Source organism: Sporisorium graminicola, chromosome SGRAM_9, assembly GCF_005498985.1.
Source record: "Sporisorium graminicola strain CBS 10092 chromosome SGRAM_9, whole genome shotgun sequence".
Taxonomy (NCBI): domain Eukaryota; kingdom Fungi; phylum Basidiomycota; class Ustilaginomycetes; order Ustilaginales; family Ustilaginaceae; genus Sporisorium; species Sporisorium graminicola.
The window spans coordinates 59,463-74,742 of NC_043739.1; the positions used below are offsets into that span (position 1 = coordinate 59,463).

The following is a 15,280-nucleotide window of genomic DNA, read 5'->3' on the forward strand; positions in this document are numbered from 1 at the left end:
CCGGCATTTCCACCTATTGACAGAAAATGCCGCATTGGCACGTGTCCATTGTCAGATCTGAATCTAACATCGTTGTAGTCTCAAGCATATGTCGTGCTTTTGCTTTCCTTTCCCTATTTTCGACGCACAGACACGCCAATGGAAAGCCTTGAAAAATTTGAGTCATCTTGTTCTTCTTCTCGTCCAACCATCCCTTCCCTCACACCATCCTCCATCGCACGACCGACTACACGATGGAAGAAAACGACCATCTCCTCCCAACTCCCCTCGAGTTCCCCGGCCCCACTTCCCCGCAATCCAGCCTTCTCGCCGGACGACAGCGATACCTCCTCTTTCCCCGTTTCACCCTCGAGTCCGGCATCACGCTCACCAATGTCCCCGTCGCATTCAAAACATGGGGAAAGCTCGCCTCTAGCAAGGATAACGCGCTGGTGGTGTGTCACGCTCTGACCGGTTCCGCCGACGTTGAGGACTGGTGGGGCCCGCTGCTGGGTGTCGACAAGGTGTTTGACTATTCGCGCTTCTTCATTGTGTGCTGCAACGTCTTGGGCAGTCCCTATGGCTCGGCGAGCAGCTGCACGCAGGCTGGAGGGGAGTCTGAGTGGGCAGCAGCTGTTGAGCAAGGAAGGGTGGAGGGTGTAGCGCAGGCCAAGACGCAGTGGAGCGGAAACGGGTGGTGGGGGCCCGAGTTCCCAGCGACTACCGTGCGCGACGATGTGCGCATCCAGAAGCTCGTGTTAGAGTACTTGGGCGTGGAAAGCATCGCCGCGGTCGTCGGTGGCAGTATGGGCGGCATGGCTGTCCTCGAATGGCCGCTAGTCTTCCCCACCCGCTACCCCGGTGTCTCGCAGGAGAGATACATCCAAGCCATCGTACCCCTGGCCACGTCAGCGCGTCATTCGGCATGGTGCATCTCGTGGGCCGAAGCCCAACGCCAGTCGATCTACTCGGACCCGCTGTTCAAGCACGGCTACTACGCACCGCACGAGCCGCCGCGCAATGGGCTGAGTGCAGCACGCATGGCGGCGCTGCTGACGTACAGGTCGCGCGACAGTTTCGAGTCGCGGTTCGGACGCAGGGTGGGCAAGGCGCTCAAGGGTGGTGGGGCGGCAGCTTTGCCGGGCAAACAGGAGGAGGAGAATGCCAAGCAGGCAGACGAGCGCAGGAGGAGTTCGATGGCGCAAGATGCCGCGGCTGCGCACAACGAGGGCAACCTCTCGCCGCGTGTCAAGCCGTACGGAAGCAATACCCCGTCCACCAACGGCTCCCCGAACGGAGGTTCCGGTTACTTCAACACTACCGCTGCAATCGGTGCAACAGGGCCCTCGCTCTCGCCTACAGCCACGACCCCGACCGTACCTGCGGCCCCACACCCGCCCACCGAGTTCTCCGACGAAGCCGTCCTGCCCCCCGCTGCCATCACCACTACCGCCGCCACCGCCACCGCAGCACAGCCCGACCGTCTGGTGGAGCCCTTCAGCCCCTCGACCGCGCCGCAGATCTTTTCGGCGCAATCCTACCTGCGCTACCAGGGCGACAAGTTTGTCAACCGCTTCGACGCCAACTGCTACATCCACCTGACACGCAAGATGGACAGCCACGACGTGGCACGCAACCGCTGGGGGTGGTCTGTCTCTCCGCTTTCGCGAGACAGTGGGGTGAAGCCCGAGACGGCCGAGGAGGAGGACGAGGCGTTGCTCAACGTCCTCTCTTTCCTCTCTGCCAGCGGTGTAGAGGGGAGGCCGGCGCCGCCGCAGGTGCTTGTGGTTTCGATCGAGAGCGACGGCCTGTTTGCCCCGCCGGAACAGGTGCTCATTCACAAGCTGGTCGAGGGGAGCAGCTTCGTGAGTGTCAAGAGCACTGATGGGCACGATGGGTTTTTGTTGGAGTTCGAGCAGATTAACCGGGAGGTGGGCGGGTTTTTGAAGCAGGTGTTGGGCGAGATTTATGCGAGAAAGCCCATCGATGTCGCTGTGCCACTGCAGGCAGGGGAGGGGGACGAGGGGGTCAAGGAGAGTGTGTTTGGCGAGGTCGAGGACGTGACCAGGTGGTGAAGCAGCTAGCACTTGAGCACACCGTTAGAGGCCCCTCCCCGCGCCCGGCAAGGCAAAGTGCGTCCCTGGTCGCAGTTCTATACTGCCCTCCAACTGCACGCACACACACACACACTCTCTCTCGAGGAGGAGAGAGAGGCAAAATCCGCATCCAACTGCGTCGACAAGTCCCATACAACGTGGGACACGACAGTATCGGCATCCAACTGCTGCATCACAGCATCCAACTGCTCATCCAACGGCATCCAACTGCATCACTCCCTGCATTCTTTGACTATTCTAGCATCCAACTGCACATCTCTCGCTTTTCGCCTCTGTGCATCCAACTGCATCTTTATACCCCTTCAACACGGATTATTTTTTGGTGATACAGTAACTTACTGTAGGTCGACATGCATCCCAACTGTTCTTCTGTCCCGGTAGCCTCTATATTTTGTTTTTGTTTTTGTTTTGTATAGCATCCAACTGCTCGTCGTGGTACAGTACAGCATCCAACTGCTTCTCTTGCATCTCTGTGTTCTGTGTTCTGGGGGCTCCTCTTCTTGTATAGCATCCAACTGCTGCTCGTGGTACAGTATAGCATCCAACTGCTCGTCTTGGCTCGTTCTCCTTGGCAAACCCGCAAAACCACAAAACAAGGCTTGTTTTTCTCTAACTCGTCATGTACTGTACAGCACTGTACGGTAACGTTAGTGTGAATTTGCGCCTCTGACGAGCGTCGTCGAGCGTAGTCTGTGGCTCTGACCGGCGCGCTTCAACGCTTGCTCCCTTCTCGGCCTTTTCGCTTTGTGCACGTCTCCGCTTCACAGTCGCAGCAGATCACAGGCGCGGCTTCAAGGTGCAGACGTCTGCGCCACAGACCGATGGACGAGGTAGAAAACACAAATACAGTACACGCTTACGATTTCAAGGGCTTACCTGCGACTGCGGCTCGCACTCCTCGCCCTCCCCCCCGTTCCATTTCTACTCGCCTCCATCACCACGCCCTGCATCACCTTGCGCACGCCCTCCAGCCTCTCACCCACGCGCAACCCCAACATCTTCTTCCTCGCATCATGCACTTTGGAAAAGTTGAACCGCCTCTCGCCATGCACGCCGTTGTTGACCAGCAGCACCTTCTGCCGCTCGTGCACCGCCAGGTCCGGCAGCAGCTTGGGCGTGATGAGGAAATACTGGCTCGCATGCGGCTGGCACGTGAGGCGCACAATGTGGTTGTGCGTCACGCGCTCCGCCGTTGGGTCCATGCCCTGGTTGATCTCGTCGACCAGCGTAAACGGCGAGCGCGACAGCTGCAGCAACGACATGATGTACATGATGGTGCTCAGCGTGCGTTCGCCTCCGGACTGGTGCTGCGCCGACAGCGGAGCCAGCTCTTCGGCGTTGCGGAACTTGACCATGATCTCCAACTTCCACTTTTCGAAATCAGCATCCTCGACGATGCGCAGCTCGCCCGCTAGACCCATATCGTCAAACGCCTTCGAGAACTGCTTCGACACCTCGCCGATCACTTTGCGCAGTGTAGGCTCCCACTTGGCGCGCGTCGTGCTGATCTTGTCCGTGGTGCGCGCCTGCAGCTCGGTCAAGTCGGCAATCTCCGAGGTCATGCGCGCAATTTCTTGCTGCCGAGTGCGATACTGATCGATCACCTCGGGTCGGACGCCCTCGGCCAACTCCAGCTTGCTCTGCTCGGCCCGCATTTCTGCATTCAGCCGATCCAAGTCGAGCAACTCGTCGTCGTTGGCATCTACACCCTCGAGGAGCGAGCCAGACTCGTCGATGAGCCTCTGCACCTGCGCTCGCAGCTCGGACGCCTGGCGACGCGCATGCGCATACGCTGTCACCGCTTCTTCCAAGGTCGCCGCCAGCTCGCGCTCTGTCTCTTGCAGGTCGCGCAGCTGGTTCTCGAGGCCAGTCGCAGTAGCATCCCACTGCCATTTGCTCAGCGAAGCGACGTGCTTGCGATCCGCCACCTTGCTCATCTGCACCGTCTGCGCGCACAGATCCTCCATCTTCTGACTGCGGCGCTGTGCCAGCTTGCGCACCTCCTTCATCAACCGTGCTCGTCTCTCTTCCGCCGACGGCTCACGCTCCTTGTCGCGCAGCTCTCGTCTTCGAGCCTCGATCATGGCGCTCTCCCGCTCCCACTGCCGCTGGGCGCCGACGCAGTCGCGTTTCTGTGCCTTGAGATCGTTGATTTGCTGCTCGATGCGCGCCATCTCGGTTTGGATGCCCTTGCCCTCTTTGAGCAATTGGAGCGTCTTCGCTTCCAACTCCTTCTTCTTTTCGGTAAGCTCCTGGATCTGCGTCGTCAGCGAACGTTGCCGTTCTCGATCCACCGAGTTGACCAGACTGCGAGGCTGACCGATGCGGCGCGAGACAGTCTGGCGCACGTTGTTACCATAGCGCGAGACGTTGATCGTGAAATTTTCGCCGCCGGCAATGAATCTCCTGAAGCGGCCCGACTGCTCGATGCGTTCCACGTCCACGTTGGGGTCGAGCGTCACTGGAAGCCGATGCAGATGCGATTGTCGGCACAGATGGACCAGGACATCTTCGGGGCCCTCGATCATGTCGATGATGTAGGCTTCAAACCCGAGCTCTGCCAGCTGCTCTCGCGGCACATCGGGCCTCATGTTTTCGAGCGTGATGCCCTCGACTTCGGCCACGGTGAGGCGCAGCTTCATCTTGTCGACCAGTTCGCGAGTGAGCAGATCGTAGTCTTCTCGCGTCTGACAGACAAATGACTTTTGCACTGCGAATGGGATGCACGACTCGACGGCGGCAGCGTACCTCTGATCCTTGAGCGAGATCTCGAGCAGCACGGGCTCGTGCACAGGCTTGCGGAAGCGGTGTTGATTCTGGCGCAGCCACATGACAGCCTTGTAGACACCCTCGTCGGCGGCACGGATCTTTTCGAGTCGCTGTTGCGGCACATCGTCGAGCTGGGCGAGCTGCTGGCGGTACGCGTTGAGGCCTCTATCGATGGTCTGGCTCTCGACATTAACGTCCTGGATCTGACGCTGAATGTCGCCGCGTCGCGTTTGGCAATCGCCGAACTTGTCCCTCTTGCTGCGCATCTGGGATTCGATTTCGGCGGTGTCTTGCACGCCAGGCTCTGGGCCAAGTTGGGCGGAACGGTCGGCTATCTCCTTGCGCAGCTCCTGGACTCGACGTGCGCGGTCCTGATCTTTTCGCGTCAGCGTGCCCACCTCGGTCAGTTTAGCCTCGATCTCGCGACCGATCTCTTCGACGTTGGTGACGAGCTGGCGACGCTTCTTCTCGTCGCCGGTGTAGACGCTTTCGAGGCGCTGAAGCTCGATTTTGAGCTTCGCCGTCTTGTCTTCGAGGTCCTTGCGCCTCTGCTTGACCGGCTCGCTTCGCTTGATAGCGTCGGACAGGCCCTGCCGCCTCCTCTCGCGCTCCTCAAGCAAATCGGTCACGTTGCGTTTTGTTCTGTTGTAGTCGGCCATGGCAATCATGACTTCGAGCCTTTCGATGTTTTGCTCGATCTCCTGTCGCTCTTCGAACCGCTCCACGTCGACTTGGAGTGCCTGGTTACGCTGCTCGAGATGCGCCTTTTCCTCCTGCTTGGTCCTGAGCTTGGTTACAATCTCGGCCGCTGCCTTGCCATGCTCGTTGAGTCTCTCGTGCCAGCGGATAAGACGGGCGCCACCGACGGCCTTTTCGGTCTCGACGAGTCGCTTTGCATCGGTCATTTTGGCGAACTCGTGCACCTTATCTTGGGGTAGGAAAGAGCACAAGTTGCCAACATCGATGTTGTACTCGGAGACCATGGCGAGCACGTCGGTCTTGGTGGTGGAACAGCCGTCGACATACCAGTCGCTCTTGTTGCTGGAAGTAGTGAGGGTGCGTCGGATGACCGGGTTCGATGAGCCAGGCGATGCTTGGAGCTCGATCTCGATCCAGGCGTCGGTCTCGCCGCGCTTGACAAAAGATCCAAGGTGGGAAGCACGACCCAGTAAACTGGGATGGCCACCCAAACCGAGAGCGATGGCGCATGCGATACTGCTCTTGCCGGTACCGTTGGGACCGCAGATGAGGTTGAGGTACGGACCGACGCGGAACTCGACCGAGTCGTAGGTGAGAAAGTTGGAGAGGGCGATGCGACGGATCGAGCCGGGAAGGAACATGTCGGATGAGCGTCGTTTGCGGTGATTCTGTTCGGCACTGCTCGCAGGCTCGGTGTCAGCGGGGATAAGGCTCTCTGGAGCTGCAATGGCCAATTCGTCCTCTTCTGCGTCTTGCTGCTCGTCGTCATCGTCCTCATCGTGTTCTTCGTCATCGTCCAAACCAAGAACACGTCTTCTGGTTCGCTTCCGCCGTGGTGATGAAGATGACGAAGCGCCATTGGTCTCTGGTTGAGAATCGGTGAACGTGGCACGCCTGCGCTTGGACGGAGAGGCAGAGAGGTCGCGCGTGGATCGACTAGCGCCTTTGGTGCCATTGACAGCGCTGTTGGAAGCTGACTGGGCATCAGGCCTTGTCGGCGAAGGCGGGGGAAGCTCAACGGACTGGGAAGGGGAACGCTTGAGCCCTCTTTGCTGAGAAAGCTCCGCCTGTGATCTGGATTGCTTCATGGCGGCGGTACAATGTGAGTTGGTCTCCTCTGCGAGCGCTCTGCGGGACGTCGACAGGGTGCTGGACGATGCAGTGGCGCGAGACGGACCCGAATCCGTGCGGTCACTTGACCTGTGCGATACGATGAGCCGAGCAAAAGGGTCGATATCTTGATCGTGTGATGATGAGGCAAGTACAGACGCGCGTCGAAGTTTGACCGGCATCTCGTCAGCTTAGAACGGCATGGCCAGTACCCTGCTTTGGCTGATGAATGCAACGACGCGAAAGTGGATGCAGGCCTGAGTTCATAAGCAGGCCCCGACTGAGGAGCAGCAGCACATGTTCTCCTGGAATGATTGCAGCACCCGAGACATCAAAGTGCTGAGAGAATTGCGAGATTTCGAATTTGGTGTGGTAGAGATGCTATGTGCTGTTTGGTGTAGGTGGCGGCGATATGGAGAGTGTCAGAGATGGAAGAGTGAGATGAGAAGAAGAGCAGGGCTGAACAGCATCATCGTGTTCTCAAAATGTGACAAAAGCCTAATCAGGTGCAGAGAAGCTGAAGGGCCCGCACTCACGCGTTTTCAGCCAGAAAAAGAAGCGGCTGCACAAACGCGCTCTCCAGACCAAGTGTTGGACTCGCGCAGTGTTCGTGTCGAGGCCAGAAAAAGAATAGAAAGCTGAGTTTTCTTCGAGAGTGGGGGCGAGCGGCACTTGAACAGTCAGAGCAGCGCAGCTTTTCGACGGCTTCTCACGCGTAAAGAGCTCAAGAGCGGAGCTGCAGGGCACGCAGAGTGTGCTTCTGCTGCTACTTGAGGCAACTGTTCCACATTGTCGAGCAGGCACTGCTTTACCTGTTCGGCCCGCTACTTCATACAGAATTTGAGAAACAGCACAGAAGGATGATCGTTTGGTAGTATTGATTGAGCATTGAGCGGGACAATATTCTAAACGCGCGCTTACAAGAAACGCTTCGAGCCGCTGCCAAAGCGGTCACCGAGCGCACTGGCATCCGCCATCATCTTTCCCCTCTTCTTTTCGTCCATCAGCCGTCCACCAACACTGAGCGCAGCATCGCGATCCCAGATCATCGGAGCAGTCGCTTTGCCCGAACGTACTTCCTCCTCTTCCCTCTCCTTACGTGATTTTGTCCCTTTGCGGTCGTCTTCTCGAACCTTCCGATTGTCCTTGTCTCGGCGCCGATCCGACTCTTTTCTTCTCCTTCGCCTTCGCTCATCATCGTCGGAAGAGTCCGAGTGTCTGCGGCGCGAACTAGTGTGGGAACGGTGCGAATCGTAACGTCGGGAACTGCGATCAGGGCGATGAGAGGAAGAGGAGGGGACGTGTCGGTCCCTTGCATCGGGCGACCTTGATCTGGATCGGTTTCGCCTCCGGTGAGAGTGTCTGTCGCTGTGGCCGTGTCGGGAAGAGCGTTTCTCACGATCATCGTCGTCGTCGCGCCGTCTGCGCTTGTCTCCCGACCTGTCGTGTCTCGTCTCATGTTGCACCTTCTCCTTCAACTCTCTCTTTCGCCGTTCGTTATGCTCCTCCACTAGTGACATTTTGGTGCTCCTCTCACCAGCTACAGCTGCAGCTATACTTGAGTCTCTCCTCGCAGACCTTTCCCTCTCCAGTGCCTCCTTGTCGCTGATACCAGAATCGCCTTTGGCTTTGACACCAGACACTTCATCTCGCATCCGCTTGAGCCGTTCCTCGGGCGTCTCGGTCCAAACGCTCGTATCCGCATCCTCTGCATTTGCGCTGCCGCTGCCGCCTCCACGAGCCGATACGCGTGGCGTGGTTTGAGCAAATCCGCGCGATTTCAAGTTGAGCGGATCACCTGCCACCGCTTGCAATGATGACGCATTCGATAACGAAGGAGGTAAGAGCATCCATTCCGGGCGTGAGTTGGCCGCCTTCTCCGCTGTCAGTCTCATATCTTCTGCGGCCGCCTTTCTGCGTGCTTCTCGTTCCAGAAACTGCTTGGCACCTTCGTTGAGGCCATCGTTCCGTGCCGGTGTGTCCATTGGCAGCGCCGGTCCAACCGATGGTCCCGGTTCGTCGTCAGAGGATATCGTGTGCGAGCGAGAGCTTGATGCAGAGCTGGAGCGAGCGCGGGCGAACTCGGTTGGAAGCTGAGGGCCGGCGACTATCCGAGCTGCTCGCTGGCGAGAAGAAGGGCCAGGGTCGGATGGAGACGGAGACCGAGATGAAAAAGCATGTGAGGAGCCAGACGGCTTCGAGGCTGAACTAGACTTCGACCGTCGCGACGCTCTCTCCTCCTCCATTGAAGAGAGCTGTGGCCCTATCGCTGCCATGTTGACTCTGTAAAGCGGATGACGGAGCCAAGATCGAACTGGTGGTGGTAGCAGGCGAGGTTGGATGCCTTGTGCTGCACCAAAATGCTCTCAAAGAGTCTTTGTGGAGTTTTTTTACGAAAAGTCGACTCCGAATTCCGAGCCCTTTCCAAAAGATTCTTCGTTCTCGACCTCCTACTTCTCCTCCTTCCCCTCAAATCACTGCCACCTGCTTCGCAGCCGGCACCCTTCCCCGCGGTCCAACAACCGGCCACGATGGGTGACAACGCAATGCCCGCAGTCGGCCAATCCACCCTCCTCCCAGTAGGCTGGACCTCCCACATCAGTCCCACCGGCCGCACTTACTACCACAACGCATCCTCTGGCGTCAGCACCTATACTTTCCCCCAACCCAAGCCACCCAGACGCGAAAAGCCTGCCTCCAAAACTTTAATTCCCAACACATCTGGCTGGTTAAAGGTGACCACAAACAAAGACAATGTTTTCTACTTTCATCCGGAGACTAAGACGAGTCAGTGGCTTCCACCTCCACACGTCGTCGATGCTTTGAAGCAGATCGAAGAGGATGAGGCGCGAGAGAAGGAGCAGAAGAGGAAGGAGGAAGAGTATAAGTTGAGGGAGGAGCGCGACAGGCTAAGGCGCGAGAGGATGGAGAGGAAAAGGAAGCTTGAGGAAGGGGTGCCGATCACCGAGTTTGATGCTTCGAAGCGGGCGCGTGGGGACGAAGAGGGCGAGGAGGATGGCCACGAAAGCGAGCCAAGTGAGGACGAGGAACCCGAGACGTTTCGCAAGAACGGAGTTGCCACCGCAGCAGAAGCTCCAAAATTATCAAAAGGCCTACCAGCGGACACTATCGAAGCATCTAATCCTGACGACGACGATGACGATGAAGATGACGAAGATTGGCAACGACAAATCGCCGAACAGATGGCTGCTGAAGCCGATGCCGATGCGGACACAATCGAATCCAAACATAGTCCTCCTTTAAAACCAATCATCTCCATCGAAGAGGCGAAACACGCCTTCATGGACCTGCTCACATCGCTCAACGGCACACGGCACGAAATCAACCCTATGGCACCATGGGATCTCGAGCAACCCAAATTCTCCTCCCATCCGTCCTTTCTCGCTCTCCCTTCCTCCCGAGAACGGGAAGACGCATTCAACGAATGGTGTAAGCTTAGGATTCGGGAGAAGCGCGCTGCCAAGACCGCTGCCGCCACCAACACTTCCTCCTCCTCTTCACAGACATTCGTCACCGACCCGGTTTCGCCAACCGCCAAATCCGCCCTACTCGCGCTGCTGCGAGCAGAAGTCCGCTCGACACGAACCAAGTTCTCGGACTTCAGAGGCGCCTTCTCGCGAGACCCTCGATTCACCGCTTACGGCCGATCTGACGTCGACCGCGAAAAGCTGTTCAAGAAGCATCTCGTACAGCTGGGCGAGGAGAAGAGGGCGGCAGCACAGCGCGCAGAAACCGACTTTCTCGCGCTGCTCTCGGATCGTCTGCCGGGCAATTATCGAGGTAAAGTGGCTGCGGCGACGGGCAAGGAGGGGGTGATGGATGTGTGGATGCAGGCTAAACGCACGGCGGGGTTGGTGGAGGATAAACGCTATGATGCAGTTGGGAGCTCCACGAGGCGGTATGAGCTGTTCGAAGAGTGGGCGAAGGGTGAACGTCGGCCGACTACTGATTCGAGTACTGTGGTCAAGACCGACGATGTAGCGGCAGCCAGGGCGAGGCAGAAAGAGGAAGCGCGGATGAAAGCGTTGCGGGAACGAGAAGAAAAAGTGCGCCTGGAACGTCAACGCATCCAGCGCATCAACCGAACCGCCTTCTCTGCCGCCACACGCGAAGAAAGCCTGCTCTCGTTCCGCCAACTCCTCCTCGACGCCGTACACACACCCCACACGTCATACACCTCCGCTGTCGCACAGCTGTCCCTCGATCCGCGCTTCGCCGCCGCCGCGCTCAGCGAGGCCGACAAGCAGCAGCTGTTTGCAGAACACCAGACCCGGCTCTCGGAAAAGGAAGACTCGCGCATCGGGAGCGTCTTTGCGCGCTACGCGCCCTCGCTCGATACGCACCGCGATGACGTGCTGGCGCGCACTCTTCAGGACGCGCAGCTCTCCCGCCCGCCCCTTTCGGGTTTTGCGGAAGACAGAGAGAGATTGGAGGAGGCGTACGATCGGTGGGCGGCTCAGAAGAGGGCGGAGGCTGAACAGGCGTTCAAGGAGATGTTGTGCGAGAGTGCATTTGTGGAGTTTTGGGGTCGTCTCAAGAAGCAAGCCACCACCTCCACGTCGACCACGGAAAGCAAGAAGGAGCGGCGGGATGATGGAGAAGAGGAGGATGACGAGGAGGAGGCGGAGGGCGCGACGCTGGTCGATATGGCGAAACGCGTGGACCTGGCCGAGATCGAATCCGTGCTCCGGAACGATGCCCGATTCAGGGCTTGGAAGCACGACCCTGAACAGAGGAGGCGGTGGATCCGGCAGCATTTGCAGCAGCTGGCTGCTCCCGCTAACAGTGTCCATCGTTGAGAGACTGCACAGCCAGCTTATCACATGCCCCCGAGCACGATCGGTCGAAAGAAGAATGCTTTTTTGGAACCGTCTCACCGGGTTTGAGGATCTGTTCGAACGTGTGCGTTCGGCCCAGATGCATGATGACGGACAGCAAGACCTTGTTCAAAGCAAACACACGCCCGGGCAGACAGACAATCGGGCAGACGCAGGATCATGTGCAGTAACGAAGCTCATATGTACGGCGGCCCACGTCTTGACACTGCTCTGCACATGTATAGATTGAGTGGAGTCATCTAAGTTTTCAGCTTTGCCTGGTTGGCGCGGTCAATCCTCTGACCCAACTCGGCGCCCAAGGAAGCATAGTCGCGCGGACGCACAGGAAGCAGCCACTGCCTGATTGTGGTATACGTTCCAAGCTTGAGATCAATGTCTTGCAACGTGTCGTCGATCGAGTGGAGACTGAAGGGGACGAGGTTGGTGCCGTGGGCGTGCTTGCCGTTGCTTCGTGCGTCAAGCCATTCGAGCTTGATCTTGGCGGCTTCGAGCATCTCGTCCTCTGATGGTAGGTTAGTGAGACCGGCGAGGTGGGCCGATATCCAAAGCGCGGCAGCTTCGGACGAAGTTGGGCAGAAGAGCGAAGAATTGTAGCCGTTGAAGGTGAGGTTGGCGACGCCAATGGGGAGGATGTGTTTGTGGAGCAGAAAGTTGTCGTTCTCGTCAAGGAATTTCTTCTGGACGTTGACGGGGAGGAAGGGAACGTCTTGGTGGAAGCCAGTTGCGCAGACCAAGAGATCGCAGGGCAAAGTGGAACCATCTTTGAGCACGGCGACGGGCTTTCCCGCATCATCCTTGGTCAAGCGCAAGATCTCGGCATCGCGTCGAACACGAACTTTTCCGGCTTCGACGTTTTTATAGAGGCCCTCGGTGGAGAGCGAGATGGTGCTACGTGCTATCTCCTCGAGAGGACCTTCGGGGACGAGACCGAGACGTTCAAGCTTGAGCTGACCGGTGATGACCCATTGCAACGAGCTAAGCATACCGTTGCGGATGAAGCGACCGGAACCCGTGTTGAACCATCTCTCGAACGCGTTGGGTGTGATGTACTCAAAAAGGGCTTCACCAAGGCGCGTCAAGAGGAGGTACTGGTAAGGGAGACCGCGAATGACCCTTGGCACTTTCCAGATCAAGCGACGTGCGACGAGAGTGGTGGATTTGGCGTGAGCCGAGACGGCGTTGGCGACATCGCAGGAGCTCTTGCCGTAGCCGATGACGAGAACGTCTTTGCCTTGGATGGTGTTGGGGTCCAAGCCGAGGTCGGACGAGTGGCAGATGTGTCCGCCTGCGGCTTTCCACTCTTCGACGCCGGCGTAGTCGGGGATCTTGCCGCGAGAGAAGGTGCCTGTGGCGACGACGAGGTGGTCATAGTGGCTGCTCTCGGTGGTGGAGTCCTTCTTTGTAGTGATCTCCCAGCCGTTGTCGGTGGGGTCCGCGCGCTCGACGCGGGTGCCGAAACGCATGAGACGACGGAGGTCGTGCTTGTCGGTATATGCATCGAGGTAGTCTTGGACCTGCTGGGCGGCAGGCCATGTGGGGTAGTGGCGGGGCATGTCCATGTCGGAAAGGCTGTAGGTCTCCTTGGAGTTTTGGGTGGCGAGACCGGGGTAGCGACGAGCTTTGGACCAGACGCCTCCGACATCTTCGCAAGCCTCGAATACGGTGACATCATGTCCATACTGTTTGAGGTACTTGGCGGTGGATATGCCGGCAAAGCCTGCACCGACGACGGCGACCTTCATGTTGTTGTTGTGGGTAGAAGCGGTTTGGCGCGGTTGAAGCGTTTGTCTAAAAAAATACGGAGGGGGAACGCTATGCGAGTGCTGGCGGATGGGTCGAGGTGGATAACAGAGTTGAAGTCGAGTACCAGGAGGGGGCGGTCGGGTGTAAGGTGGGCGCGGAGAGGAGGGGCGGCTATATACATTTGGAGCACCCAAGGCTAGAGATAGACGCACGGAGAGCGGCCGACAAGGGCGAGAGAGAAGGGGGGAGGAAAGCGTGGGGATGACAATGGGGAGACGGCAAGAGCGGAAGAGGAAGCGCAACAACACCAAACGGCACCACGGACAAGGAGCGGAGATGAGACCGAAGACGCTCGTGACGAGACGAGGTCGAGCTTCGCAGCTTATGGAATGTCGAAGTCGCTATCTCATTCTCAGTGTGCCTGCCTGTTCTCGAACACGGAACGCACGCTCTCCTCGGAGGGTCACGAGGGGGGCAAATGGGCTCAATGAAGGCGCGGACAAGAGAGAGAAGGGGGAGCTCGTTCGTGCATCGTCCGCGCACTCTGCCGAAACCAAATATCCGCCAGAGAAGAGTGAGTGATAACAGAAGAGCAGAAGAGCATTTCACAGCAAAGCAACGCAAAGCACCAAAAGCACCAACAGCCACGACCCGGTATCTTATCGCTAATGCAGAGTCTCAAAAAGAACCCTTTTCTCCTCCTTCTGGAGTTGCGCAGTATTACAGTATTAATATTATTTTGGTTTCTCGCTCTCTCCCTCACTCTAATTCTTCTCGCTAGAGTGCGGGGAATTGACTTAGTCTTTTGGCAGCGTGCAGTGTTGCCGTATCGGCCACGCCGCCCGCCAAGCCAGATTGAGACTTACTTTTAAATATTTATTCCTCCCTCATTTGCGACGAATCTTCCAATCACTGCTGTTCCTTTTTGCCGTTAATCGCCATTTTTTGTGTCTTTTTTTTCTGGTCGCCACGAGATCGAAGCTTGAGTCTGAGCTACACCTGACGACGATGATGATGAGCCTGTTGCTGCCGCTATGAAATGTCCTGGCTTTCTCCACCCTTGTCGAGAATTGCCAAGCCCTCTCTCCTGCCATCTACGACTCGTTGACCATGGTTGTTCAATTTCGACTCTTCGATCAGGAGCAGCGTCGGACGAGCTCGGTGCTAGCAACGTGCGTTGACGGCTACTGTATACCAATTAGCCATAGCCGAAAGAGGTTTTTTTTCAGACAGGTGAGTTTTACGATCCCTCTTTCTCATTCTCAAGGCATGGGCCGGCATCGATTCCGGAAGACTTACCATCGACAGAAGCGGTCACGAGGTCTTGGTGATTTGCGAGTGCTTGCATCACAGCGCATCGGATGCAGTGTCCCCGTCGTCGTCGTCGCCTGGGCACATTGCCACAGGCGGACCTTGAACAATGCGGGGTGAGGGCAGCGAATCATTTCTGTAGGATAAGCGATAAGCGCAAAAGGGAAGCGAGGCGATGCAGGCTAGCTACATCTAATGGATGGCAAGGGCCTTTCGACAAGAGCAACTTCTTGATGGACGCCGTGGTAATGTTCAGAGGGCAGTGGCGGCGATCAAAAGCAAAAACGCGTGGTGGACGGGTCCGACCCGCGGACCCTTCCACTCCTGTCTGTCTAATCTCAGATACATACAGCATCTCACTGGCCGCTCCGCTCTCTCCAAGTGCTACCGGCTCGCACCAGTTCCGACTGTGCAACACGAGTCGCTTATCGTAGTCGTTGTTATAACTCCGTGTTGTGAGACCTCAGAGTCACCTTCGCTGTCCGCCTTAGTTCCTTACGAGGCGCAGCAGTCGCGCAAAGGTTCATTTCATAGACGCCTGATTCCGGACGAACTTGGCGCGTGCAGACACAGCCACAGCCGCACATTCCTTGCTCCCTGTGCCATCGGGCAAAGTGAAGAGTACTCTCGTGGACTGCTTTCTCTTGATGCTGTTCATGCCGCAGAGTGTGACAAGGAAAGGCCGCAGAATCG

At 57.6% G+C, this 15,280-nt stretch overlaps 5 protein-coding genes across 5 annotated transcripts; 2 read left to right on the top strand and 3 right to left on the bottom strand.

Moving 5' to 3' along the window:
* Nucleotides 1-233: 233 nt before the first annotated feature.
* EX895_006400 (uncharacterized protein) lies at nucleotides 234-2,054 on the top strand (the record flags this gene model as incomplete). Its single annotated transcript, XM_029886992.1, has 1 exon — nucleotides 234-2,054. The coding sequence occupies one exon, from the start codon at nucleotides 234-236 to the stop codon at nucleotides 2,052-2,054; it is 1,821 nt and encodes a 606-aa protein (XP_029736484.1).
* Nucleotides 2,055-2,968: 914 nt separating this feature from the next.
* EX895_006401 (uncharacterized protein) lies at nucleotides 2,969-6,652 on the bottom strand (the record flags this gene model as incomplete). Its single annotated transcript, XM_029886993.1, has 1 exon — nucleotides 2,969-6,652. The coding sequence occupies one exon, from the start codon at nucleotides 6,650-6,652 to the stop codon at nucleotides 2,969-2,971; it is 3,684 nt and encodes a 1,227-aa protein (XP_029736485.1).
* Nucleotides 6,653-7,591: 939 nt separating this feature from the next.
* EX895_006402 (uncharacterized protein) lies at nucleotides 7,592-8,659 on the bottom strand (the record flags this gene model as incomplete). The annotated part of the gene is made up of 2 exons (XM_029886994.1): nucleotides 7,592-7,940; nucleotides 8,253-8,659. 2 exons carry the CDS (start codon nucleotides 8,657-8,659, stop codon nucleotides 7,592-7,594), a joined length of 756 nt encoding a protein of 251 aa, XP_029736486.1.
* Nucleotides 8,660-9,205: 546 nt separating this feature from the next.
* On the top strand, nucleotides 9,206-11,494 carry EX895_006403 (uncharacterized protein; the record flags this gene model as incomplete). Its single annotated transcript, XM_029886995.1, has 1 exon — nucleotides 9,206-11,494. The coding sequence occupies one exon, from the start codon at nucleotides 9,206-9,208 to the stop codon at nucleotides 11,492-11,494; it is 2,289 nt and encodes a 762-aa protein (XP_029736487.1).
* Nucleotides 11,495-11,772: 278 nt separating this feature from the next.
* Nucleotides 11,773-13,275, bottom strand: EX895_006404 (uncharacterized protein; the record flags this gene model as incomplete). Its single annotated transcript, XM_029886996.1, has 1 exon — nucleotides 11,773-13,275. One exon carries the CDS (start codon nucleotides 13,273-13,275, stop codon nucleotides 11,773-11,775), a length of 1,503 nt encoding a protein of 500 aa, XP_029736488.1.
* Between the last annotated feature and the right edge of the window lie 2,005 nt (nucleotides 13,276-15,280).